The 26,948-nt window shown below is 38.0% G+C and overlaps 1 protein-coding gene across 4 annotated transcripts in view; it reads right to left on the bottom strand.

The window, feature by feature from the left end:
- Nucleotides 1-24,800, bottom strand: part of PUM3 (pumilio RNA binding family member 3) — a 46,940-nt gene extending 22,140 nt beyond the window's left edge. For 3 of the 4 annotated variants that reach the window (XR_009519873.1, XM_060014682.1, XM_060014679.1), the window contains exons 1-13: nt 24,766-24,800; nt 19,297-19,388; nt 18,152-18,370; nt 15,423-15,558; nt 14,754-14,829; nt 12,615-12,708; nt 12,287-12,353; nt 10,478-10,652; nt 9,390-9,493; nt 8,314-8,392; nt 6,074-6,172; nt 5,098-5,151; nt 1,144-1,224 (exon numbers count right to left, since the gene is read on the bottom strand). Coding sequence is in view for 3 of the 4 variants with exons in the window: in XM_060014682.1 (XP_059870665.1) it covers nt 1,144-1,224; nt 5,098-5,151; nt 6,074-6,172; nt 8,314-8,392; nt 9,390-9,493; nt 10,478-10,652; nt 12,287-12,353; nt 12,615-12,708; nt 14,754-14,829; nt 15,423-15,558; nt 18,152-18,370; nt 19,297-19,378 (1,266 nt within the window). In the remaining variant the exon portion in view is untranslated. Of the gene's footprint in view, nt 1-1,143; nt 1,225-5,097; nt 5,152-6,073; nt 6,173-8,313; nt 8,393-9,389; nt 9,494-10,477; nt 10,653-12,286; nt 12,354-12,614; nt 12,709-14,753; nt 14,830-15,422; nt 15,559-18,151; nt 18,371-19,296; nt 19,389-20,798; nt 20,925-24,765 lie in introns of those variants that run through there. The other variant, XM_060014680.1, reaches the window with a different exon arrangement.
- Nucleotides 24,801-26,948: the final 2,148 nt, after the last annotated feature.

The following is a 26,948-nucleotide window of genomic DNA, read 5'->3' on the forward strand; positions in this document are numbered from 1 at the left end:
AATCTCCTATCCCTCCACTAGTCGGGACATTTTTCCTAATCAGCCAGCTCTAACTGGTCCAGATAGGCTACAAAGAGGCCACAGCACCACCACAGGCCAACAGGTAAATTCTCTTTCTGAACATCCATATGCTTCTCCCTGCAGATGGTGTGGAAGTCGCTTTTGTCATTAAGATTTCTGCAAGGGCCCCATCCATGTGTACCGACTTTCAAATGAATAATCTGTGTCTATACAGATTATGTGCTTTTTAAAATATTTCCAGGTTCGGTCCCTGCTACCAATGTTGCAATTTCTTATGCCTTCCCCCGAAACCTCTATCATACACCTAACACAACTTGCATGCTAGAAATAAAGGAAGGAAAAATAAAAGAGGATCACAGAATCTCAAGTCAGAAAAGGGGCAGTCATTGCAGAAAGAAGAAAATTATTTCATAATACAGTTTTTACTTGGGTGTAGTTTTTATAAGAGAACAGCTCAGTTGTTCTGAAGGCAAATTTAGGGTTAAGTAAACGGCATTCAATTATTACCACTTTATGGTCATTATACCAGGCTAAAAAACTGAAATGAAAAAAGGAATCTAGTATTCTGATTTTAGTTAAAATTTTTAATCTAACTCTACACCAGCTTTCATGAAATCTCTAAGAAGCCATCACAATTGAGTGAACTTCATCAGTTTTTCTTCTCCAGTTCAAGTCAGGACAGATGTATCGATAAGCTATGCAGAGGCAGTTTCTCCAAAGGGAGAGAAAAAAGGTCATGGATAGCTTCTGCCTGGGTGGACATGAGTTCTTGAATAACTGAGGAATTACTATGAAAATAAATTTCCGATCAAATCTAAACACTGCATCGCTAATTTTTCTTTTAGTATGTTACGTGGTCTAAAAAGTCACATTATCCTAATTTAAGCAGTCTTTTACATATTTAAAGCAACATTAATTAGTAATAATCAAGTAACAGGATTATGGTTTGTATGGGAATAAAGCAACCCCCCAAAATAGGCTTAAGGCAACTAAAAAATAAATACTGGCAGAAAGTATTTACACATTTCAAAATCTTTACACATCTACGTGTGAAATCAAACTTACACACTCACAAATGATGTATCAATTTAAATTAAATTCAAGACTATGTGAATTACTTACTGATATGATTATCTGCTTCACAAGCTTAGTATCATCAATACAGTCAAACGCCGCCAATAAAACCAAGTGGGAGTATTGGCCCTGTAGGAATTGAAAGCCAGTAAAGGTTAAAAAAATATACAGATTCTCCCTTTTCTTCCACCTACGGAGTTACGTTAAAAGGTTATCACCCGGGGGCTTCCCTGGTGGCCCAGTGGTTGAGAGTCTGCCTGCCAATGCAGGGAACGCGGGTTCATGCCCCGGTCCGGGAAGATCCCACATGCCGCGGAGCGGCTGGGCCTGTGAGCCATGGCTGCTGAGCCTGCGCATCTGGAGCCTGTGCTCCGCAACAGGAGAGGCCACAACAGTGAGAGGGCCGCGTACCACAAAAAAAAAAAAAAGGTTATCACCCTGACGACGTATCCAGCATAATATAAAGGAGATGGATAAAAGTCATTCCAAAAAATGTGCTCTTATATCAGGACCTAGTTAATTATATTCTAGGGTAAGAAAAAGAAACAGGTAAGCACATCCTTCAATATTAAATAGCTGAGACTCATTTTTTTAAACTAATCAGAATATAACACCTCTCAAAAATAGGTATCCTGTTAATGAATAGCTACTTGAAAATTAAACTCAAAGAAAGTTACAGTGACAAGTGGGAAAAAAAAAACTAGAGTACTGCAATCATAAAAAAGAAAATATATAAACTTAGATATAATTATATATACAAAATATACATAATACACATACACAGAAAATCCTGGAAGGAAAACCACTGTCACCACTGTGTTGAAGGATTACAAATAATTTTTCATTTTCTTTGGTATATTGTACAATTTCTTTAAAATAATCCTATATAATTAAAATAGAAACACTAAAAAAAAAAGAACTAGAAGAATATACTTATATGCTGAATATGAGAGTAAGATAAAAACAATTGCTTTCAAAAAGGAGAGCAGCACGAGATCATACAAATATACATTAGGACTTTCAGAATCATTACTATTGAAATAACAATTTTTTCCATGATGCTGATATTGTTCCAAGATTTAAAGAACTTCTACTTTGTTAAAAAAAAAAAAAGGTTTTCAAAGCTTGTGGCATATTCCTTTTAAGTATCCCAGATGATGATATAAATCTTTTTTTACTTTAAGAGGGATTTGACTTTTGCTACCAGCCAACACTCATTCAGAGCCAGATCCGATGAATATGGCAGGAATAACATCTCAACTAGAAACAAACTGGAGAAAAACAACAAAGGTCTAACATTTTTACTATATATAAGACCAACAATCAACTAAGAATGGGCTAAGAACATGAAGAATCAGTTCACAAAGAGAAGTACAAATGGCTTTAAGCATATGAAATAATGCTCATTAATTAAGGACTATAATTAAAACAATGAAATACTATATCCCACCTGTCCTATACACAAAAGTGAAAGCCCTTGATAATATACTAATTTGGCAAAGGTTTGGGGAAGAGCAGGCACACTTTTATGTTGCTGATGAGACTGTAAAGTGGTTCAACCTCTTTAAGGGCAACTGACAACAACACTAAAAATTTTAAATGCATGTACTTTCTGATCCAGCAACTGTAGTTCTAGGGAGGTATCTTACAGACATGCTCCCACATACGAACAAAGGATATGCCCTGGAGAATTATCTGAAATAAAAAACTAGAAACTAACATGTCTGATAGTAGGGACTTGTTAAATGAACTACGGAAGTCATATAATAAAATATCATAAAGTCATTAACAAGAGAGAGGTAGATGGATGAATATATATTGACATAAAATGACCCCTGAGATGAATTAAATGAAGGAAACAAAGTAGAGAATGTTGTGCATATAGTACACAACCACAGGTTTATGGTTTTTTAAGTCCCACACACGGAAGCACACCCAAGCGTAAAATCTCTCTGGGTGAATACAAAAAGTGGAACAGAATTTAAATGAGAAATAGACAATTCTACAATTATACTTGGAAGTTTGAACACACTTCCCCAGCAACTGATAGAACTAGACAATGGTAAGTAAAATCAGTAAAAACATCCATGATATGAAAACACTACAAACCATTTTGATCTAACTGACGTTTATAGAGGACTACACCCACATATTCTTTTCAAGACATTACCGTAGACCATCCATTGGTCCATAAAATAAGTCATTATAAATTTCAAAAGACTGAAATAATACAGAGTATATCAAGAAATCCCTAATATTTGGAAATTAAATACTTCCAAATAACCCATAGACCAAATCCATGGGTTATATCAGTTTATCTCACTCCTTTAGAAGCAACTCCTTGAGATAAAAGAGACACTGAATTGTTAATTTGCTAACATCGCAATACCTTGTGGGGATGAGGTTGTCCAAAAAAATTTACTGTTGATGTAACCAAATTGTAAAATTAAAACAATCTAATTTTATTACAAAAGAGTGTCTTTTACTATTAATACCTTTCAGAACTTTTTTTCTGATGTCATTTTATTTTTATATTTTTATTTTATATTGGATTATTGTTGATTTACAATGTTGTATTAGTTTCAGGTGTATAGCAAAGTGATTCAGTCATACATATACATATATCCATCTTTTCTTCAGAATCTCTTCCCATCTAGATTATTACAGAATATTAAGTAGAGTTCCCTGCGCTATACAGTAGGTCCTTGTTGATTATCCACTCTATATAGTAGTGTGTATATGTTAATCCCAAATCCTAGTTTATCCCTCCCTTCCACCTAATAGAACTTTCTATTAACATTCTATTTTTACTCATTTCTGATTTAAAATATTCAAACCAAAATGTTATACAAAAAGATTTACTTAATGATGAATTATGAATCATAAAATTCTCTCATACTCTGAAAACTCCTCACTAGAGAGCCTCTTATTTCATTTTGTTACAGCCAAGTTAGCTGCCTTCTATGTGGTTTTATACTAACTCTCTTCCTAGTCTTGAATCCTACAGAAGACAACAGATATGTATACAATCACAGAGCACCAGTTTATCTGAATTTGAATTAGCATTTACTATATCAAGTATTCACTAGATGCCAGTAGTTCTTATTGGAGTTTTCAGAGGGAAAAGTTGTTGATATCACTAATTTTAGTTCACCTGTAAGTTAGAAGCTATAAAACATAATATATAAAATAGTTCAAAAATTGAAAACTAATGCTTACTACTACATATATTTTAGAATTATTATGGAAAACTATTTAGTATTTAAATACACAGAAATACTATTTCTTGAGGCAACTAATCCTTCAGAAAAAACTTTTTATATCCTCCAATTTCATTCGAAAAGCTGTTATACCATCTCCAAAAGATCCCAAAGAATTATGAAACTTAACTAAAATTTTCTTTGACCACACTACAAATTTAATCTAAGAAAAGAGACAAGTTTCACTTTCTTTTATGTTTTGGTGGTAATGAAAATTGGTAACAAGTTTCTGAAGTGCAATTTACCTAGAGACTAAATATCAGGTCTTCAAAACTTATCTAATAAAAATGGAAAATTGCCACAGTACAATGTTAAATGAAAAAAGGAGAAATTCATTTTGTGTAAATTTAATAATATATAAAAAGACATGCATATGCATAAAAATAGATTATAACAAAATGAAACAATAAATAATTTTCTTGGTAATTTTCTGAACTTTTCAAATTTCCTATAATAGATATAAATACATTTTATTGTTAAAAATAGTTGAAAGAAATACGTAGTTTTTTTTTTTTTTTTAAGAATTTTTTTTTTTTTGATGTGGACCATTTTTTTTTAAAGTCCTTATTGAATTTGTTACAATATCGCTTCCGCTTTATGTTTTGGTTTTTTGGCCCCGAGGCATGTGGGATCTTAGCTCCCCAACCAGGGATCAAACCCACACCCCCTGCATTGGAAGGCGAAGTCTTAACCACTGGACCGCCAGGGAAGTCCCCAAGAAATATGTAGTTTTTATACTTACATTAGCCACCTTTTCAACATAAGTCTTCATTGTTTTCACAATCACTTTCCTGTCCTTAAAAAAGAAAAATTGTCTCAATGAACTTATAGCTACAGGTTTAGTTATGGATTAGTTATAGATTAAGGTATTTCATAGTTAAAAATTTTATATAATATTAAACTTTCATTGGAGTGGCATACTTTTCATTAGTGAAAATAGTTATTCAACCAGAACCAAAAAATGCAATACACTATAAGTCCTCTCAGAGCTATTATAATCTTAGACTTCTATGTGACAATCCATTGAGACATAAATATGGAACCATAAAATTATTAGTTGCAAGGCAAACCTAGTGAAACTACCTCCTTTTATAGTAAGAACTGAGATCCCTCTTCCAATGTCTGAACTGTCTTCACATGCATAAAAGTCTAGCATACAGATGGCACTCAATACATTACTTTTTGAGGAGAAATTAAATTTGTATTAAAAAGTGGACGAAAGAAAAAAGTGGACAAAATACAACTGTCTTTTAAAGGCAGAATTATACCAATCAAGGAAATGAGGATAATTTCTGTTAAGCTTCTATAATTAATATGGATCATTACTTTTTCCCTCAAAGTACTTAAGAACCATGGGAGCAAATGCACAGCTGCTTATTTTCTTCTCTTTCCTCTCCCTCTCCCACAACAAGATCATTAAATGAGGAATCAAAGAGGCTGACAGGTACCAAAACTTTTATAAACTTAAGCCTAACATAAATAGTGTGTTTACTTGCTTGACACACGCCTCCCCCATATGAGACAACCCAAGGTTTTCAAACTTTAAGAAGACTCCAGAAGAGAAGAAACAAAAGGCTCAAAGGGGAGCCAGTTTCTGTGAGGCCTTGAGGCACAACTTTGCAAAGATAATATTGTTGTGCGCAAGAGGGCAAAACCCCAACCCCAAGGAGACCGAAAAAGTCTAAGGAGAGGCAAGTCAAGCCCTGACTGACGCTTACCTTGGGCGTGCCGTGCCACAGGCAGTGCATGGCCACCCTGGCACCATCGTGTGTGTGCGCCAGGTATACCACTGCTTCTCGGATGGCTTCAATCACTTCCTGGGGAATAAATGCAGTTCAGGGCTTTGGTTTACTCTTTCTTTTTACTTTCTCACAATCTGTCTACTAAGGAGCAGTTATGCACAGAGAATGAAAGGCAGAAAGTATAGGTAGCAAACAATTTAACAACCGCTTCCTGGAAACATTCTTTTCCATCAAGAGCAGTAAGTCCTGCTGGCAGGCAATTTCTATTAAAATCCCTGAGTTTTACCAATGTCTGTTCAAAAAAGTACGTATACGGTTGACCCCGAGTGCGATTTGAACCAGGCGGGTCCACTTACACGTGGGTTTTTTTCAGTAAATATGTACTATAGCACTACACCATCTGAAGGTGGGTAAATCCGCAATCAAAACTGCTGATGGGGAGGGCTGATTATAGGCGGATTGTCCACTGAGGGGGACGGGAGTGTCGGCACCCCACCCCCCGTGTTGTTGTAGGTCAACTGTATACATATAGTATATTCTAAAGGACTTCTCAAGAAAAAGAAATCTAAGAGTTGGCTGTGGGAAGAAGGGAGTTTTTAATAAAAAAGCCAGATAAAATAAATAAAATTTCTTCCCTAAAAGAGTCATGTATATAACAAGCAGAAAACCAAAACACTCATTTTGTCTGAAAAAGTTTTTCTTTTTTAATTTATCACTGGATTACCTCTGGAAATCATATTAATAATTCACCATAAAGACACTTAAATAACATTTCTCTAAGAAATATTTACCCCTACATTAACATTTAGACTAGGTCTTCACTAGGCCTTTACTCAATGACCTTTAAGTAAAAACCCAATCACTAGTTTATTACAAGGTAATTTTAGCTTATTTTTAATCTTCATTCCTTATTTTCAATGTATATAATTTCATAATTATATTTGGAAGTCTAGCATATAGGACATAAGTGAGTTCTGCCAGCTAAGAGCTGCGGGGCCAGTTTAGTCCATTCCCAATTTTAAAATTTATATTAAATAAATACAAAGTCTCCTGCCAGGAAGGAGAAAAGTGGCCTATTTTGATCAATAAGGAACAGCAATTTCACCCTTAACTATCTCACAATCTTTTTCCAGGATAAATCTCAAGAACACAGCTTTCAGCTTACATACCTGAACTCATGAATCTCTTCAAAGCTATCCAGTTGGGGAGTTAAACAGATATTCCAATTATGCTTCTTTTACCTCCAGAAGTTTCTTTTTTAAAAGTCTCTCTATTGAAAATGCCCCCAGGGCCACAAAGACCTGTCTGATTATTTTATATTCACACTAAGTTCCCAATGATTTTTTGCTATTACTAAAACATATTCAACATTAAAAAGATAAAGACTTTCTACTATGGAATATATTCAAATGATTATTTTCTCAGTTCTGAAAATAAAGTCCTGCCTCAGTAAATCCAGAACTGTGAGGTACTGTGCTGTGCCAGAACAAGAGAGAAATCCCCTAAAGAGAATCAGCAGCTGCTGTGGTCACTGAACCACGTGCTTAGGTAGGCGGCTACTCTTGGAAAACTATTCTGCATGTCAATTTTGAGAGGGTCAAAATTCCTATGAATGTTTAATCTGGCATATTTGTTAAAAAGACGTGAGTCTCGTTACTTGCTTATCGCTTATTATTAGAATGAGAACAAATGGATGATGAGTTTACAGTATGATGAGGCCAGCAAAATTCAGGGGACTAAATGAATTCTCATCTATATTCCCATCACTGACTTGAAGGGCAGTACAATGTACCTTCACTCTCATGTAAGGTCCAGTTTTTCACGGTTCACTTAGTGTCCTCCCGTAACCTTTTAACACCAATATAATTTTTTGTTTTTGTATCAATACAGGTGAATTTTGAACTCCCTGAATGCTGAATATTCCTCCATGTTAGTTAATTTTCTGATTAGGTTAAGCTAGAGGATGCTCTCTGGATTATAATTAAAATATAAAAATTCAATGAAACTGATAAAATTATGGTCAATTCTACTGTCTTTCTGGCAAAAATCTAAATGGAATTAGTAGACTTCTTCAAAGGGAGTTTAGCACATTATCTTTTCTAAATAAGGAAACAATTCTTTAAAATTTTCAAAAGCCAATATACATCAAAGCAGTATTCCACATTTTTTACACAGTTCTACATGTTTCAGTTTAAAACCTAAAACCGAGAACTTACTGATCTCAGCTTTGGGGGTGCATAGGTAAAAAAGTCCAAGAATACTTTATGTACCAGTGAGTGCTTAATCACAGCTTCTCTGAAAACAGAAAAAAAGAAGAAAAAAAAGTCAGAAATGGTACCACAATAATACAGAGATAGGTAACCTCGGTCGCCCTAAAATAATCAAAACAAGTGAAATGGTTTTAGCAAATGTCATTTGTCATAAAATAAATCATATCTTTAGCAATACTAAGACTAAAAAAAAAAAACTTTTAGACCTATTAAAATATATATAGGTCTTGGTTGCCATCTACAACCAAGACCAGAGTACAAGTTTCTAGTATCTAATCAGCAAATATGAAATTATCATTCAAAATACACTCGACTTTCTTAAATAAGGACATCTATATTCTTTTACACAACAATGGACATGTGATTAGAAATCCACATGTAGACTATTTTTTAATGGCTATTTTCTTTCTGTCAAGCCTCCTTTATAATGCGTCAGTTTCACAAAATCATTTTAGCAGTTAAATCCTAAATAGATCAAAACAGTATCAGCAATTGCAACAGTACCTAATTGATCCAAGCCTCCTAGTGTGACACTTGGTGAATTCAGGTGTACAGTGGAGGCTAACGATCAGGCACCAAAGACTTCAAGTTCACACGGAGTGTCCATGGAGACGGCAAAAACATGTTGTTTTTAACAGCAAAGCACTGTTCTGAGCACTTTGGAAATATTAGCCCATTTAATCTTCATAAAACTCTATGAAATATATACTATTATTATCGTAATTTTACAGATATGGAAACTGAGGCACAGAGAAGTTAAGTTGCCCAAGGTCACAGGTAGTAACTGAGAGAGGCACCAGGATTCACACCCAGGAAGTTTGGTCCCAGACGTAATGCCCTAACCACTCCACTGTGGTACAAATTCCACGAAGGCCAAATGCATGGGCTTTTAGGTCTCACAATCCAATTTAAATAACAGACTATAACTGGGAAACTATCCACCTTTTCTCTGCAAAGGCTATGTAAAACTTTCCTCCTTCAAATGCCATTTGTTAAGAAAAAAAAAAAACCAGCTTCCTTACTTCTGGGCCATTGGAGTTAGAATCTGTTTCATTTCATCCATGATAAGCTCTAGTTTTTCTGGTTGTACCTCTAATACTTTGTCCAGAGTTGGGTGATCTGCTGACTGCAACAGAAGAAAAATCAAACCCTTCTAAATTTAATCAAGTTTCTTCAACTTCGGAACAAAGAAAATCAATTATTGTCATTTTACATAAACTTAAATTTTTAGATTTGCCATATTTACATAACAAAAGCCCCGCTGCAGATACACTCACAGGGTAATTTTTGATTATCTAATTCTCATTCTATACACCCACCATCGTACTTCCAGAGCCAAGCTAAATAACCAACCAGCCAGTTCATACTTGCCAAGCACCTAGCATGTGCCTAATCAAAAGATCAAGTAGTCAGTTAACAAATTCTTGCTACCAGGTTTTGTAATTAGCTGGATATTCCTATAGTGACTGTGACAAAGGAAACAAAGCACTAAGTTCAACCCAGGGGCTGAAACTGACTAGCAGAAGAAACTCAGGAATCAATCCATCTCCCTTGAGATAAATATGTGTATTTGTATCCTAAAGTCTGAAACTGATCCTTTAACTGTCCTAGTCCCATTACTAGCCTTGTACTAAATCCAAGGTTGGGTCTCTCTACTCTGCTTCCTCTCTGCATATGACCCGGGGAAGGGTAATCCACAAACATGAGGAAACATGGGAGAAGGCAGCAACAGGGAGCTCGATGCCCTTCAACCAGAGCTGGTTAAGGGTTGTTTACAGAGCTTCACTGACTATTAAGAATCTTCTTCCTTGGTCTATCTGACTGTAGAAACAGAAGTACCAAAGCATTACACACAGTACTTGGGAAGGAGTAACAAAAGTAGTTTTAATTTATAGGGGATTTAAAGATTGTGCTCTAGGAGAATGAAATGTAAGTATGATCACTTGCTTATTACACCAGAGACAAAATAATCCAAGAGGATAAAGGCTATGAGGTAGTCTCTTAAAGGAACAACCAAAGTAAAAATACATTCTGAAAACAGGGCATTGGAAGGTAAGGAACAGCACACAGAGAAAGTAAAATCTCTAGGAAAAATGTCTTGAAATGTCACCTTGTAAAGCTGAAATGTGTTCCCATAGAGCTCTTCTGTCAGCATGTTCCTCTGCTCCAAGATGGCTTTATCATTGTAGGCGTACTCCACGATGGCGGACGCTTCCGCATGCCGCAGCATCTTCCTCACGTGACCTTTAAAGCTTCTCATTATCTCTGCAATCTGTGCTTTACTCCTAAACCCAGCGTGACCATGGGAAAAGAGAAGTGATAGAAGGAGAAAGATGGGTGGCAACAAAACATAACACACTTCTTCCGAGACCAGCTCATCATTGTGTGTGGAGGTGGCTAACACAGAGAAACGCTACGAGAAGGAAAATCAAATTGCCTTGTATTTCTACATTGTATTTCTTTCTTTTCTTTTTCTGTTTTTTTTCTTTTTTTGGCCGCGCTGCACGGCTTGCAGGATCTTAGTTCCCCAGCCAGGGATGGAACCTGGGCCCTCAGCAATGAAACTGCGGAGTCCTAACCACTGGACCGCCAGGGAATTCCCTCTACCTTGCATTTCTAAGTGACTCGGGGGCCAGCCTGCCTAGGTTTGAAAAGACCTAGGGTCTTACCAGCTGAAAGACCCCGGGCAAGGTATTTCACCACTCTGTGCCTCAGCTTCTCTAGTCATAGAATAGAAAGAATAAGGTTGATGTGAGGATAAATGAGTTAGGATGCACTGAGAACTGTAACCAGCACATAGTAAGTGCTCAATAAATGTCAGTTCCCATTAGTAAATTGTTCAGCTTAAAAGAAGCGGGGTAGAAGGAGAAAAGGAGACGGTAAAAGTCAAACATGCAGGATAATATGAATAAAACATATGCCAGGATTCTCTCTTTTTTTTTTTTTTTTTTGTGGTACGCGGGCCTCCCACTGTTGTGGCCTCTCCCGTTGTGGAGCACAGGCTCCGGACGCGCAGGCTCAGTGGCCATGGCTCACGGGCCCAGCCTCTCCGCGGCATGTGGGACCCTCCCGGACCGGGGCACGAACCCGTGTCCCCTGCATCGGCAGGCGAACTCTCAACCACTGCGCCACCAGGGAAGCCCCAGGATTCTCTTTTTTTTTTTTTTTTTTTTTTTTTGCGGTACGCGGGCCTTTCACTGTTGTGGCCTCTCCCGTTGCGGAGCACAGGCTCCGGACGCGCAGGCTCAGCGGCCATGGCTCACGGGCCCAGCCACTCCGCGGCATGTGGGATCTTCCCGGACCGGGGCACGAACCCGTGTTCCCTGCCTCGGCAGGCGGACTCTCAACCACTGCGCCACCAGGGAAGCCCCAGGATTCTCTTTTAAAACAGGGCTTAATCACAAATATTTCTATTCTATCCTAAAATAATCAAGCGGCCAGTAATTCTAGTCAGGAACACAGTTTTTGAAAATTTGTCAGCTGTACTTTTTGTTGTTGGTTAGCATATTTTGGCCCATTATTATACTTGAGACAGGAAGACAAGTATCAATTCCACCTAGTTTAGGAAATCCTCCCATCTCGACATTTCCTAACCCACTAACCCTGCTTCTGAGCCTACTCACCTGCCCCTCCCATCACTCCATCTTCCAAATAACTGGTGACTAATTTAAAGTTCATTATAACCATTTCTCTTCTTCCAGGGCTTCAAGATATACTCGTAAGAACAATGAAGACAATACCATCATTGTACATTAATTTTAATAACATTAATTTTTTAAGACCATACTCATTGCAAACATCACAAGCATCTGCTTAAGCCTCCTATTATGCAACTTTTAAGCAACATTTATTTGCACACAATAGGTATCCACACCTTTAAAAAACTAATAAAAAATATTTTATAAATAGAACAACTCACCCATACATGAGAAACTTCTTAACAATATTTCTGGAATATTTAGCTTTACTTAATTCAACCAAATCACCTGAAAAACAAAATACATTACATTAATGATAACCTCATTCCAGTCCTCCAGAAACAAGGGAAGAACTAACTGCACAATCTTGGGAACACAAACGAATAACTCCCTATTTGTCCCAGGCAAAAAATACAAATAAACAGCAAAGGTCCTGCAGAGGACACACTGCTATCCCTCAACAGAATTCTTTTCCAGGACAGTGTTGGGTATTTCAAGAGAAAACAAGCGACTTCTTACAAACAATTACGAAATATATATAAGAAATACCTCGTAGTTCTTCAAAAGCCTGTTTCCTCTGCTCTTCGTTGCCATACTGAATGTAACACTGGATCACACGAGTTGAATCATGTGCAAACGCAATCTGCAGGAAAACAGGTGGGGCCTTTAGACAAATTCTCTCTGAAAATATATGTTTCTATCATATTATTTATGTTGTATTGCTGCCTCTTTTACAATTCCTTGTGAGGAAAAAAAAGTAGGGTCTTCATAGCTAATCAAACCTAGGTTACTTGGGAGTAGAAATTCTTGTTTAATTGTTCAGAATGGCATTCTTTGGTTTTGCTGGCTACGGTACAGCATCGAGACAGGAATGCATTTAAGTATTCTGCAAGATTCTATCATTATAATTCAAACCAAACCTGTCTAATGATTATACACACTTCATTTTTCATTTCTCTGATAGTTACTTTCCCTAAAAGAGGAATTTTTCAATGCAAAAATTCTATTATTCTATGATTTTTCTAAAAATATAAATGATCTAAGAATGTTTGGCTTTGGCAACCAAAGTATTACTACATAAGTAATTATACCTAATTATTATAATAATCTAGATACACATTGGCAATTACATTATGAGCTAATCACTCCATTTCTCACATTTTCATTATAATCCCTGAACATACATCCAGTTATATTCCTAGAATTTCAAATCTGATTCTCCAACCCAAGCCCCCTCACAACTATTGGATGGATTAGATCCTCACTGAAGGACTTGCTGATCAATTTTCTAAAGCAATAACCGCAGATAATCAGTCATGCACTATTATTTTTTATATGCTACAGTCTACTTTAATAGTGCTTATTACTCGTTGCTGAGTCTGTCTTTAAATTTTTAAATTCTAACAAGTCAGAAGGTGAAGGTATACCTTCATTAAAGTCATGGATTTCCGAAGAATTTCCTTAAGGGAGATTTGCATAGACATTTTTGATAAAACTTTAAAAATAATTTTTAAAAAGAAATAAGGCTGTTTTGTGCATATGTTGATTACCTACTATGTAACCAATATATGTGCTTAAGTATATTTTTCTCATTTAAGCTCAAAGCAACCTTAAAAGTGGGCTGTTGTTATTAGCACTTTATAGATTAAAGTAAGTTTATGAGAAGTTAAGGAACTTGCTATCCTTGGGACCCTGGGGATGAAACTCAAATTCTCTGAGCCCAGATGTATCAAACGTTTAATAGGGATGATGACTAAGTTAAAGGATACAAAGTATGCACTGGTTAGCATAATTCCTAGCACACAGTAAATAATCAATAGGCTGTTATTGTCTAAAGGCACACGTATGTTAAATAGCAGAGTGGGTATCTGAATACCAGACTAACCCCCAAGTCCATGGGCATGCAGTAATAACCTAAGGGTAATTGGGAAAGGATCTTGAGTGTAAAGTATTTATAAATTGAGTGTAACAGACTACTGCTAGAGACGAGGAGGAGTTCCGACTAAAAAGACCTTGCTGGCTTTAAGAAAGCAGCAGCTGGGAACTCACTATTTTAAGACAGTCCTTCAAACTGCAATATAGCATCTGGTTAGACCCACGTACGTGGTTCGGCAAAGGCTGCCCCTCAAGGGTCTCCAAACATACTGAGTCTGTTGGCTTACAAGTGAATATCACTAAGTATTTATCCAAATACACAAGAATCAACAGAAGTTTACTATAAAACAGGATTAAACAGCAACAACAAAAATCAATTCAGAAGTCCCAAATCTATTATAAAGATCTTTGCATGATGCTTGTAAACGCAGGAAGAAAGTAATCATGTGTTTGCATCACACATACAAAAGAGCCAGCAGTTTAGAACATATAAAAGTGTAGAGTTCACAGCAAGACATTCTAACGAACACTGTTGAACTAATAAATTTCTCGAGATAACTTTAAGAGAACGCTGATTTATTTTAAGTAAATTATTTTAAAATGAACAGCCAAATACTTGATAGCCTTTTTATAATTTCCCGGCAGTAAGGTCTCTCACTATTAAATTTTTTAATCAGTATTATAAAAGGTATTTGAAATTTGAGGCCAAATACATTAAAAACAGAAACAATTTCACCTGCCACAATGGTCAACTACCCTTTACTGCAAGTCAATTTCAATTGTTAAAATTGCAACTGAGTATGCCCTACTTACAGTTTTAATTTTCCCTTGAATCAACTTCTGCAAATCATTCATCAACTTCACTCTTTTTTCTTTGTCACAATCTTTTCTATAAAAGAGGCAGGAAACATAGCCTAAGTAAAGACATTATTTTAAACACATAAAAATAAAAACCAAACCAGTGTATGTTCACCCAGTTCAGTATGATTTTCTCTTCGGAGAGAGCAAACTGGACATTAAAATTACTATTCCAGAGCAGCCAGAGAAAAGTAATTTTCTCAAAGGCAGAAACTCATCTCACAAGGTATAATTTTACGCATCAATCTAAATCTTAACAGCCAGAACTTCAAAAGTAAAGAAAATAATAAAACAAGTCCAAGACACCAAGTACTCAAGTATTTTAAAACCTAGCCGAAAAGAACTGTCCTTCATTTTCTCAGAAATTTCTCAGGAAGGATGTCAAATCCATTTTAACTCTCATTCATTTTCATAAGCAGATCTGACACCATCCGAATGATTCCACACATTTCTGCAACAGGCAGACATCCAAACACTGATGCCTCTACTGGAGTATTATGAGTACTCCCTAAATAACCCAAGCGCTATGTCATTTATCTTAGGACATTTCACTATTTACTAGGTACACTGTTACTCCTCCATCATCTCAAAGGGCCTAATAAAGATGCCATTAAGTAGCATTACCTTCTTAAGATCTCCCAGATCTGCTTTGCCCGAACAACAATGTCGTAGTTGGTTTTATCACTGAGTTGCCTGCTCTGCTTCAGTTCTTTTTTCTTTTTTTTGAACTCATCCCATTTGGGTTTCTTGACTGCTGTGTCTAGTCATTACAGAAATTATTTTCAATTACATTTAACATTCTCAGTGCCATACACAAGGACAAATTAGGCACCTATGGCAATCACTAATCAAGATCAATACTCACTGAGGAAACTAGAAGAAGGAAAACATCATTCCCTATCAACTTATACTTTATTTCATTTTCTGAGCAGTTTACACATTTTAAATTTGGTTGACACCAACTGTTCATTTATTCAACAGCTATTTATTTAATCTTAACAGGATACCTATTAAGAAAACAAAAGGAAACTAAACAGATTATAAAAGCAATTTAAAAAGTTTAAGCATCTTTCTCAATTGTAAAATAAAATTTTACTATAGAACATTAAGATCATTGGACTTCAGGTGTAATCAGTTCTCAATGAAAACAAAAATTAGTCCAAACTAACATAGGAAAAACCATATTCAAAAATTCACTCTTCTGAGTGCTGTTATGTATTAAGTGATTTAATTCTTACAACAACCCTACGAGGTAGGTACTATTATTATCCCCTTCATGTCAGGGAAACAAAGGCACCGAGCAGGTAAGTTCCTTGTCCAGGGTCACGTTAACTCCTAAGTGGCAGAGTCAGGATTCAAACCCAGACGTGGCTCTAAAACTTTATTCTCTGCTGTCTCTTACTCATGACAATGCACAATCAAAATTCCTCAGTTCTCTACAATTAGGGTCATGCTATAAAAGTCGAGTATCTTTCTATTGGTTATTGTTGGTCTTCACAATCTAAATAACTTATTAATTGAATGAAAAAACCCAGAGGCCAAACAAAAAAAAACTTAATAAAATGGGTATTATTTAAATGAGTACCCTGCAAAGAACCCTTAGGAGAATAAGTTATTTCTAGATCTCTCCCCTTCTCTGATTAGAAATACACTCAAAAACCAAAATTCTCCTATAATCTCAAAACCTAGGGATTAACTATTTCCTTCTTGTCTTTTCCCCTACACGTTTTATATGAATTTCCTTATTGTCTTTACTTAAACATTATTATACTGTAAGTATTCTTCCATGAAACTAAATATTCCTCAAGAATATAATTTTTAATGGCGTTCAATATACTACAGTGTATTTAGTTACTCCCCTTTCTGCTCACTTGCTTATTCCCAGCCTGGTAATAGAGGATTACAGGCAACAGAAGGCATATTTACCATTAATATTAGGGCATCATGTACTATGCAGCAGAGGATAATAACCAATCCAGAGTTCATTTAATTCTACAAATATTTGGGCACCCTTGACATATGCCATGCTGGGCTGCAGCAGATACAACCAATTCTGGGGATGTCTAGTATCCAATCCCCCTCAGTTGCTGGTATAAAACTGAGAAAATAAAATCAAAGTTCCATTTTGAGATGCTGGGAACTTATCTCCTATAGCAAAAGGAACCAGGGCTCCACTATAATAAGACGAGGATGTGTGTGCACTTAAAATGCAGGTGTTGAGAATTCCAGTGTGGAAAGGAAGATTTAGGACCTAATAGAGAAGGTAGGAAAGAGTAGGTAGGAAAGAGAAGCTGGAAGAGAAGGGGAAAAGAGAAAAAATGGAAGCTAGAGCATGCAAGAATCCTCCAGGCCTAATGAGAAATAATGAAAATTTCCCTCCTTTCCTCTCTCCCTACGCCCCTGTCTTGGAGCAGCCCTAGGCAGAGGAGAGAACAGGGATCAGGTCTAAAGAACTGGAGTAAAAAGGCCCCATGGAGTGGTCTCAGTTGGCAGCAAAGGAGCAGTGTCAGGCTATGCCACGCTGGAGAAAAAGAGTATGAAAGACACCAGAGAAGTTCTCATGATGCTGCAGAGAAGGCATATGCATGACAGCACGCGTAACCTGGAAGCTGCTCGTTTGAGACCAGTGCAGGAGAGACGATGCACAGCAAGGGCAGGATGTACAACAGACAGCAAAGCTCTGGGTCAGAGACAACCGCTTAAACATCATGACGAAGAGATTAGTAGTTTGTTTCAACAAAGAGGAGCCCTGCCAACACTTCTAATCAGTTAGCAACCTAGCCTGTTCAACCAATTCAAGTCAAATCTGTCACATGTATACTATACCTTCTCTGGAACTGTTTACCGGGTCTGAGCCATCTGATGGGTTGATGATATTAGAGTGGCCTGAGCCCTGTGAGGGCAGGGTCTATATGTTTCTTGTTCACCGGGGCATCCTTAGCCAAGGTGGATGTTTAGCTGGGACACACTGGTTATTTAAGTATTAAATTTAAGTATTAAGTATTTGTTTGTTGAATGAATGAGTTCATTAATTTTAGCCTACAGAAAGGAATGTTTTATTGAGGTTCCAATGCATAAAGCCAATACAATTTATCCTAATTCCACAGCTAGGGGAATTCAGCAAGGGCCTAGGAAGTAAGGAATTCTAGGTACCAGAGGACAATTTTGACCAGGGAAGATGCTTTCTGTTTTTTATTTAATCCCATCTACCTTCCCCCACCCCCATCCCAAGTGTTGCCTGTCAAGGAACAAGAACAGAAGGTCTCTACCAGACTTCTAGAGTCCCTGTGCACGGTGGTTCAGGCAATAGCTCAGGCAAGGCAAAAAACTCTGCTAAAGGAATCAGTGCTTACCATCATTTTTACTGTCTGGCTGGAATTTTCTCTTCCTGTTGAATTTATCTGCCTGCTGGAATTTGTTCTTTGGTATTTTATCCCCTTGCTGCTTATTCTTGAACTGCTTCACGCCTTTTTTCCCAGGTTTTGTGGCAGTTTTCTCAAAGTTCTTAGTTGTGATTTTAGGTCCACCTTCCTTAACAACTTTTTTTGGGAAAGTCTTTGAAGAACCAGAATCTAGTAACAATAATAAATAATTGTTAGTTCAATGATCCTGGGCCTAGATCTTTTATCCACTGGATTGTATTTGTTACAGAAAATTACACACTCTTTAGTGAAACATACTTTGTTTTATTCTCAGAAACGGAGCACAGTAGGACTTAAAAAATCAAAACAAAATTTAAAAACTTACTCTGATTATAAAATTATAATACAGGTTCGTTATAGAAAACCTACGAAGTAGAGAAATACATAATAAAAACTACCCATAATTCAAGAGATAACCACTATTGTCAGTTAGGTGTACTTCTGTTTTAAGCACGTATCACAAGATGAGATATTATTTTTATGTTTGTGTGTGTCTGTGTGTGTGTATTTAGGGCATCAATAACATAATAGGAATCTAAGAATAAAATGAACATTTAAAATTTAGAAAGTATATCATATATAAACAAATTTAAAATGTTCATTTTTCAGAATTTCTAGTTGCAAGAAAAAAAAAAGATTGCTTAGGAAACTAGTCATTGACACAATTCCTGACTTTTCTATTTTGCAATACTGACACCTGATGGAACGATAAAGACATCACAATGAGAAATCCTGAAGATCTGGCTCACCAGTACACGTATTAATCAGCCACAATTTATCAAACGTTAAAATAAAATGTTGTGAATTAGCGTGACTAAAGTGAGGGAACAGCATCACTAGCCGACATATCTTTCAAAAGTACAGCATTCACCAATTATCCTGGCAATTTCTTAAAGGTCTAAGTTTCGCAGGGAACATGCAAACTCATATATGGTAACACCTACTTTTTCCTACTACTTTAATCCTAACTCTAACCCATGAATAGATTGGAATCTGCTACATGCCCCCTCATACCACCAACTGCTCCCTCCAAGGGCCAAAAAAACCACATGGGAAGCATGTTTTGAGTATCTTACCACTGTTTTCACGAAATCTGTTTTTTTCTTGTGATGGCTTTGTACCTTTTCCTGTGATTTTTTTTTTCCCTTTGACTTCCATTATAGCAACTCTGGAAAACAAAAACAAAATCCAAAAAAGGATCACTGAATTGCTCTCATCCAATAAAAGTCATTAGTGGTCACTGCCACATTTACTCCTTGAGGTCACAGCTGCAGGACAAATTAGCTGCATCCAGCACAGGCACCCATGAGTCCAGGAACTACACAATCATGACTTCTAAGATTGTAAGAGCGAAAATAAATACGATACCAATACAAAAACTAAGAACACACACACACCTTGGCTAGTGTGTGGTGTTTTGGAGGCAACATTTCAGCAATAGTAATGGCTAAAAATAAATCATTATTTACACTAAGCATGATAAAACTGTCAGTGTTTGCATTACTTACAACCTGGGAAGACTTTGTGATGAGAAAATGACAATATTACCACTTGATTTTTTGGTCTCTATCCTAAAAAGCCAGGAACAAACATTGCACTTATCATATATTCAAATTTAATGAAAGAAGATTATCTAAAAGTTCCTTATGTAACCCAAGGTAGCTAAAACAAAAACTAACTTCGAACGTTTAATCTGTTATTCTTTTAGAGGCAATCAAGTAATTTTCAAAGACCTCCGAAATAAGATTATTGAAATATTTCATTTTAAAGAAATCTGCCTAACAGGCTGCTTCTGGATAGAGACCCCACCGTGCACATGGCAAACAACAGATAACCCCTCAGCTGCCCAAGGCTCCTGAAAGCAGCCAAATGTATCAAGAGCAAAAGTTATTATGTCTTATTTGTCTATTTCTGTACCTTCCAAAGTTGCATATTCAACTCATTTCAAAATTTCTAAAGTTGACCCTCTCGAGTAGATGCTAGGGATCCCTAGACAATTCCAGATATTTCTAGACAAGAATTTTCCATTGAAGAACGACAAATTTCTCAAGATATTAATAGATATAAGAGAAACAAGGGGTTCTGGGGTGAAATGTATTTGGGAAACTCTTAAATGAAAATAATGAAGGAGGCATCTTTAAGGAAAGGCAGATTCTTTTGCTAATTTAAGCCATTAATCACCAAGCACAAGCTAAAGTATGCAGGATTTCCCAACCGTGGTTGAACCACTTTTTCCTGGAATATCTCAAGGGACCAGTAGGGTCTCAAAGAGCACTCTGGAAAATGAATGGCCTCTGAATTACTCCGTTTCCTTAGATCATTAATGACTGTAGGGTCACTGTCACTTGGCTATAGCCTTCATAACCACATCTGCATCCCTTAGCTCTTCTTTGCATGAACTTTTTATTTTGATATAAGTTTAGTTTTAAAGAAGAGTTGGGAAAGACACAGAGAAAGGTCCAGTATACCCCTCAGCCTCCCTTAATGTTAACATCTTACCATGATGCATTTACCCAAACTAAGAAATAACATTAATATGATGCTATTAAATTTGGATTTCGCCAGTTTTTCCACTGACCTCGTTTTTCAATTCCAGAATACCTTGCATTTAATCATCAAGTCTTCTTAGTTTCCACCAATCTGTGACAGCTTCTCCATCTCTACTTGTTTCTCATGACAAAGACACTTTTGGAGAGTACTGGTCAGGCACTGTGTAGAATATCCTACATTTGGGGTCTGTCTGACATTTTCCTATGATTCTACTGACCTTACGGATTTGAGGGAAGAATACCATAGAGATGAAGTCCCCTTCTCATCCCATCACATTAGGAGGAGCATGATATCGACATGACTAGTGATATTAACCTTGATCACTGGTTAACATAGTGTTTGCAAGGTGTCTCTGCTGTAAAGTTACTACGTCTCCCTTTCTTTTTTTTTTTTTTTGCGGTACACGGGCCTCTCACTGCTGTGGCCTCTCCCCTTGCGGAGCAGAGGCTCCGGACGCGCAGGCCCAGCGGCCACGGCTCACGGGCCCAGCCGCTCCGCGGCACGTGGGATCCTCCCAGACCAGGGCACGAACCCGCGCCCCCTGCATCGGCAGGCGGACTCTCAACCACTGTGCCACCAGGGAAGCCCTATGTCTCCGTTTCCATACTCTGTTAGAAGCAAGTCACTAAAATTCAGCCCAAACTTAGGGAGAGGAGAATTAAGCTCCACTTTCTAGAGCGGGGAGTATTAAAGAATTTGAATCAATGCATTAAAATCCCCAAAGCAATTAATAAATATTTTGGATATGTTTTGAGATCATGCAAATATCCTGTATCCCTCACTGATTTTAGCACTCTCCAGTGGATCTTGCCTGCAGCAATTTCCATGGGTTTACATGATGATATTCTATTTCCCTTACTTTTACCTTCATTATTTTGTATTCTTCTGTAGGGAACATTTATTCCTTCTCCTCATTCATTTAATCATTTATTTACATCAGTATGGCCTCATAGTATTTTATTATTTGCGATATGGACTAACAGTATCTTTGTATTTTGTTGCTAAACAAAATGTATTTTGTTGCTTATAGTATTTTATTATTTGCATACGAGCTAATAGTATCTTTGTATTTTGTTGCTAAACAAAATGTATTTTGTTCCTTAGTATTTTGTTGCTAAAATTGTTCCAGCTTTGAAATCTCTAACGTTGCTTCTGTGTCCTTTTCATATGGTCCATCCTTTTTTATTTTTTTTTTCCTTAGCATGTCCTTAATTCCTGGCATTTGTTCCAAGTTTACCTTTTATTTTCCTTGCACAAGCCCTAAAACCAGTCATTTCTCCAAGGAACCCTAGAGAAACCCTCTTACTGAGATCTGAGTGCTAGGTGTGCTTGTCACTGGGGTGTCACTGCTTCTAGGTCTTTTCACCAGATAGGGCTAGGTAAATATATGTATGTATATTAGCCTATGTGTATACACAAACCTGTATTTCTGTACCTATTAAGTAAGTTCATACTAATGTCTCCAACTCTAATGACGTGCCACAGGGTTATAGTTGGTAAAAACAAATGTACCAACTATAATGTGGTGTTTATTTACAGTTTTTTGTCTTTTCCCTCACAGTATCCATTCAAAACACTGCTTTCCAAAGTTACTTAGGTCAGCTCTTTTCCCTCCACTCCTTCAGTGAGGTCTTTTTATACATCTGTACTAGTTAGATGCATTTTGTTCCAGTCTGCATTCCATTTCCTGACATGTCAGTTGACTTTCTTTTCATCTGCCTATAGTCAAGTTCATTCTTTTTGGTGTACAGTGCTGATTTTGACAAACCCACAGTCATGTATCCTCCACCACAGCACCTTACAGAACTGTCCCACACTCCTAAAAGTGCCCTGTGGAGCCCCTTTACAATCATCCTCTCCTGGCTCTCTTGGCAATGATTGATCTTTTTTCTACCCTCTAGCTTTGTGCCTTTTCAAAAATGTCCTATAAATGGAATTAGACAATATACAGCCTTTGGGGTCTTGCTTCTCTCACTTAGCAAAATGCATTTGCTTGGGGACCCTGTACCATCACATACAACCATCACACTCCAGTGTCTTGGAATTGTCTCCTCTTTTTCCCTTCCCTCTACTACCCCATTCAGATTCTATCTCTTGCTCACATTGTTTTCTGCCGTTAGACCCAGTCTGCTATGATCCACCGCCTGCTGCCCAATTAGTCTTCCACTATCACAGCCATTTCATGTCATTTCCCTGCTCTAACACCTTCAAAAGCTTCCCACTGCTTATAGGAAAAATTTCAAACTCACTCTGGCATTCACGTCCATTCAAAACTTAGTCCTAACTTACCCACATCACAATACCACACTGAAGCCAACCTTACTCCCTCACTGTTCTTTTTCAGGAGCCAAACTTTAAAGCCATTCTCTATCAATATAAATCCTACCCATCCTTCAAATCCAGCCTAAATGACAATTTCTTATCATTCCTCCTCCAGATGCCTTCTTTCTCAAATGATTCTCCTTATTCCTATGGCACATTGTGATGACCTTCTTATAACAATGCTTTGGACTTGAAATGTATTGCATACCTACATACTATGTGCTAGAGAGCTAATGGGTTTTAAAAAATATATACAAAAAAAATCAAGTGTGGTGTTATAGAGACAGGCAAGCAGAAAATTAAAACATGGCATAGTTAAGCATTATAACTGAAGTATATAAAAAGTGTTCAGAGAGCCACAGAGCTGAAAGAGCCCAATTCCGCCTCGTGAAGGAAAAGAGCAGAGATTTCCCAGACACAGAGGGACAGGTGACTGATCATGACTGATCCTGACTCCTCTCAGCAGGCTCAGCATTGCACTTTGAAAGTAATGACCATTCAATACCCAACTTCTAAATGCTGGCATTCCTCAAGTCTTCCCCTCTCTCTTCTCCCTAGGTGATCTCGTGCAATCCCATGGCTTTTTATGCTGGACTCCCAAATTATCTCTCCATTAGGAACATCTCCTTGGGCTCCAGGCTTCTGTATCTAACTGCCTACCTGAAACTTCCATTTAGGTGTCTAACAAACACCTTACACTTAATAGAACCGAAATAAAATTCTTTAACTATATGACCACTGCAAACCACCCCCAAACAATAACATCCTCATCTAATTTTCCCCACCCTATTCTTCCCCATTTCAGCAATGGCACAGCATCCACTCCACTGCTCAAGAAACCTAAGATTTACCTGTGAGAGTTTACTCTTCCTTGTCTGCTACATTCAATTTTTCAATAATTCTTCTCGAATCCTTAAAAACACCTCTAACCCTTCAACTTCAATCTCCAGTACCACCACCCTAATTCAAACCATCATCAATAATTCAACTATATAATCAATAATAATCCAAATTATTATCCATTTTCCAAAAAGAACCAGGGCCTACTGTGTTTCTCCCTTGCTTATAAGCCTTCACTGTGTACTAATAATGCGAATATTTTTCCATTGTAGAGAAAATCGAAACTCCCACCATGGCCTTCAAAGCCCCACAGAACCTCCTCTCACCCTACTCCTTTATCTTATATGGCTGAACTTCTAGCTCACGAACATCGGTCCCCCTTCCACCTCAGGGACTTAGCCCAAGTTACGGCCTCTGGGGAAAGTAGTTTTCCCTGGGCTTTCAGATTTCGGGGTTGCCTCTCGCCACGCTCTAGGTCTCGGCTTCAGGATCACGTCAGACTCCCTTATCTTGTATCTCGGCACCCAGGTCATTTCCTTCCCAGCGCTTACAACCTGCAACTGTACATTCAGGTTGCAAACTGGGCATCTAGCACTGACCGGGCGCAGAGCGGATGTCAAACATACGACAAAAAGGCTGAAAGCGTGATAGGGAGAGGAGTTGTAAACCGCCCTCGTCGCCAGGCTCCCGTCAACCCCCAAACTCCCAGAACAGAAAAGGGCACAGAAGGTCGCCCAGCGGGTGACATGTGTGAACACCTCTACCCGATAGACCCTCCGACTTCAGCGCCGAGCAAGCCGCAAATCCCTCCCGGGAGCGGCCTCCACACTCACCGCACACGTGTGGCCCAGCTCCGCCGCCACGGCTTCCGCTTCCTCGCTTTGCCCCGCCCCCTAGTCGCCTTTTCCTTTCTTCCTCGGCCGAGTTCGGTTAAGGGGTGGGGATTAGCCGGAAAAACGGAAATTCGGCATTTCTATTGGCCCACCTCCATTCTCCCTTCGTCCAGAAGCGCGAGGGCTGCGTCACAGGCGGGGTTTGGCCCTTGAAAGGATCCGTGGGGCGAAGACGTGATAGCGGCTCCTGAAAATGACGTCATTAACCCTGTCGCTTCCCGGCCAGGGGAGCCGGCGGCGTCCCACGAGGGTTGACCAGTTGTGGAAGTGGAGGCTTGGTTGGCTCGGCTAATTTGTAGCTGGAACTGAGGCTAAACTAGTTAACGCTTTGAGAGTGCGTTCATTTGCATCCTCCCTGGCAGTCCAGCGGGGGACGTTAAAGGGAAATCTCGGGAGTCGGCTAGAATTGCGACCTCGGTTTTTTTCCGCTTCTTAGCTGTATGCCTTTGGGCAAATGACTGAATTTCTCTGAGCCTTGGTTATCTGATTAATAAAATAGAGATGGCTAAGTCACACAGGGAAAGCGCCTAGCACACTGAATGATCAGGACAAGCGCTCAATAAACGTTTGCCGTTTTAAACGTCTGCGCGTTCCTCCAGACAGCAGTTAACCCCACTTAACATTTCAGGAAATGAGACTAGGATGTTGTCCCCATTTTACAGATGAAGAAACACCACAAACCTGGTCTGGTCAAACAACAGAATTTATTCTCTAACAGTTCTGGAGGTTGGAAGTCAGAAATCATGCTGGTAGCGAGGTTGTGCACTCTCTGAAGGACCTAGGGGGAGCATTCTTTGCCCCTTTCAGCTTCTGGTGGTTCCAGGCGTTACTTGGCTTGGGCTGCGTGACTTCAACCTCTGCCTCTGTCTTCAGACGGCTTTCTCTTCTATGTCTTCTCCTCTTCTACGTTTTATAAAGACTTGTCATTGGATTTAGGGCCCATCAGGGTAATCAAGGATGATCTCATTTGGAGGTCCTTACTTAATTACATCTGCAAAGATCCTTTTCCCGAATAAGGTCACTTTCATAGCTTCTGCAGGTTGGTACACTGACATATCTTTTGGAGGGCCACTCGGAAAGTTGAGGAATGGGACTTGATCTCAGGGGTGTCAAGCATCAGATTTTACTGTCTTCTAAATCACATTGCTTCCCGCCTCTTAAGGCACTGGCTTGAGACTGATGATTCACTAGACTAGGCTTCTTGAGGGCGGGGGCCATCATTACTTCCCAGACACCTATCCCACTCTTCAGCACACAGACCGTTGATAAGTACTTATTGTCTGCCTTAAGTATTATGTTTGGATAAGCTCATTTAAGTCTCATAAGAACAGTTAAGTACATCTTTCCTCCTCATGTTATGGACAAAGGGGAAACATTCAGTATTTCTGATCCAGTGAGTCTGACTCCAAACTCAATGTGACTGACTCTGGATGGCTTTCTCTAATTCATTAGTTCTCCAGTGAAAGCTCAAAAGGAGAGAATACAGAACAGGAATGGCAGGAGGTCCATCAACAGCACCTATTAGGCAAATAGTATGGTATGTGCTAGCTAATAATAATAATAACAAAATCTTAACATATACACCCTACCTGGAAGAGATTCATTTGTATTTTCAACACCACAGTCTGCAGCACCCCATATCCTCTAAGACACATCCATGTAGCTGTCTTAAACATATACATCAAACTCTGATATTTTTCTGCCTTCTCACCAGGGAGAAAAAAAGTTGTCACATACCTAAGTCCTAGATTATTATTTATGGTGTTATTTATCAAATCTGTGCTGTCAAAAAGTTGACAGGGAAGATTGACTTGAGTGTTTTATTTGTTTCGAGTGAGTTGGAAGTATCTTGCGGTTTCGCAGACCACCACCACCACCAACAAAATTTTCTATAATTTTACAGTTGACCAAGTTAAGCCCATTAATTCTTCAAATATTTAATGACCTAAATGTTGAACGTTATATGTATTCCTAGAAGCATAAAATGCTCTTCCTAAATGATATGGCATGCAATTTAATCAGGACAACTAGACCTGTACACATGCAAGAGGTTTATAGCAACATAATTAAGAGCACTGGCATTGGAATCAAAAGAACCTGGCTTAAAATCCAAGGAATATATG

Source organism: Delphinus delphis, chromosome 6 (assembly GCF_949987515.2).
Source record: "Delphinus delphis chromosome 6, mDelDel1.2, whole genome shotgun sequence".
Lineage (NCBI taxonomy): Eukaryota > Metazoa > Chordata > Mammalia > Artiodactyla > Delphinidae > Delphinus > Delphinus delphis.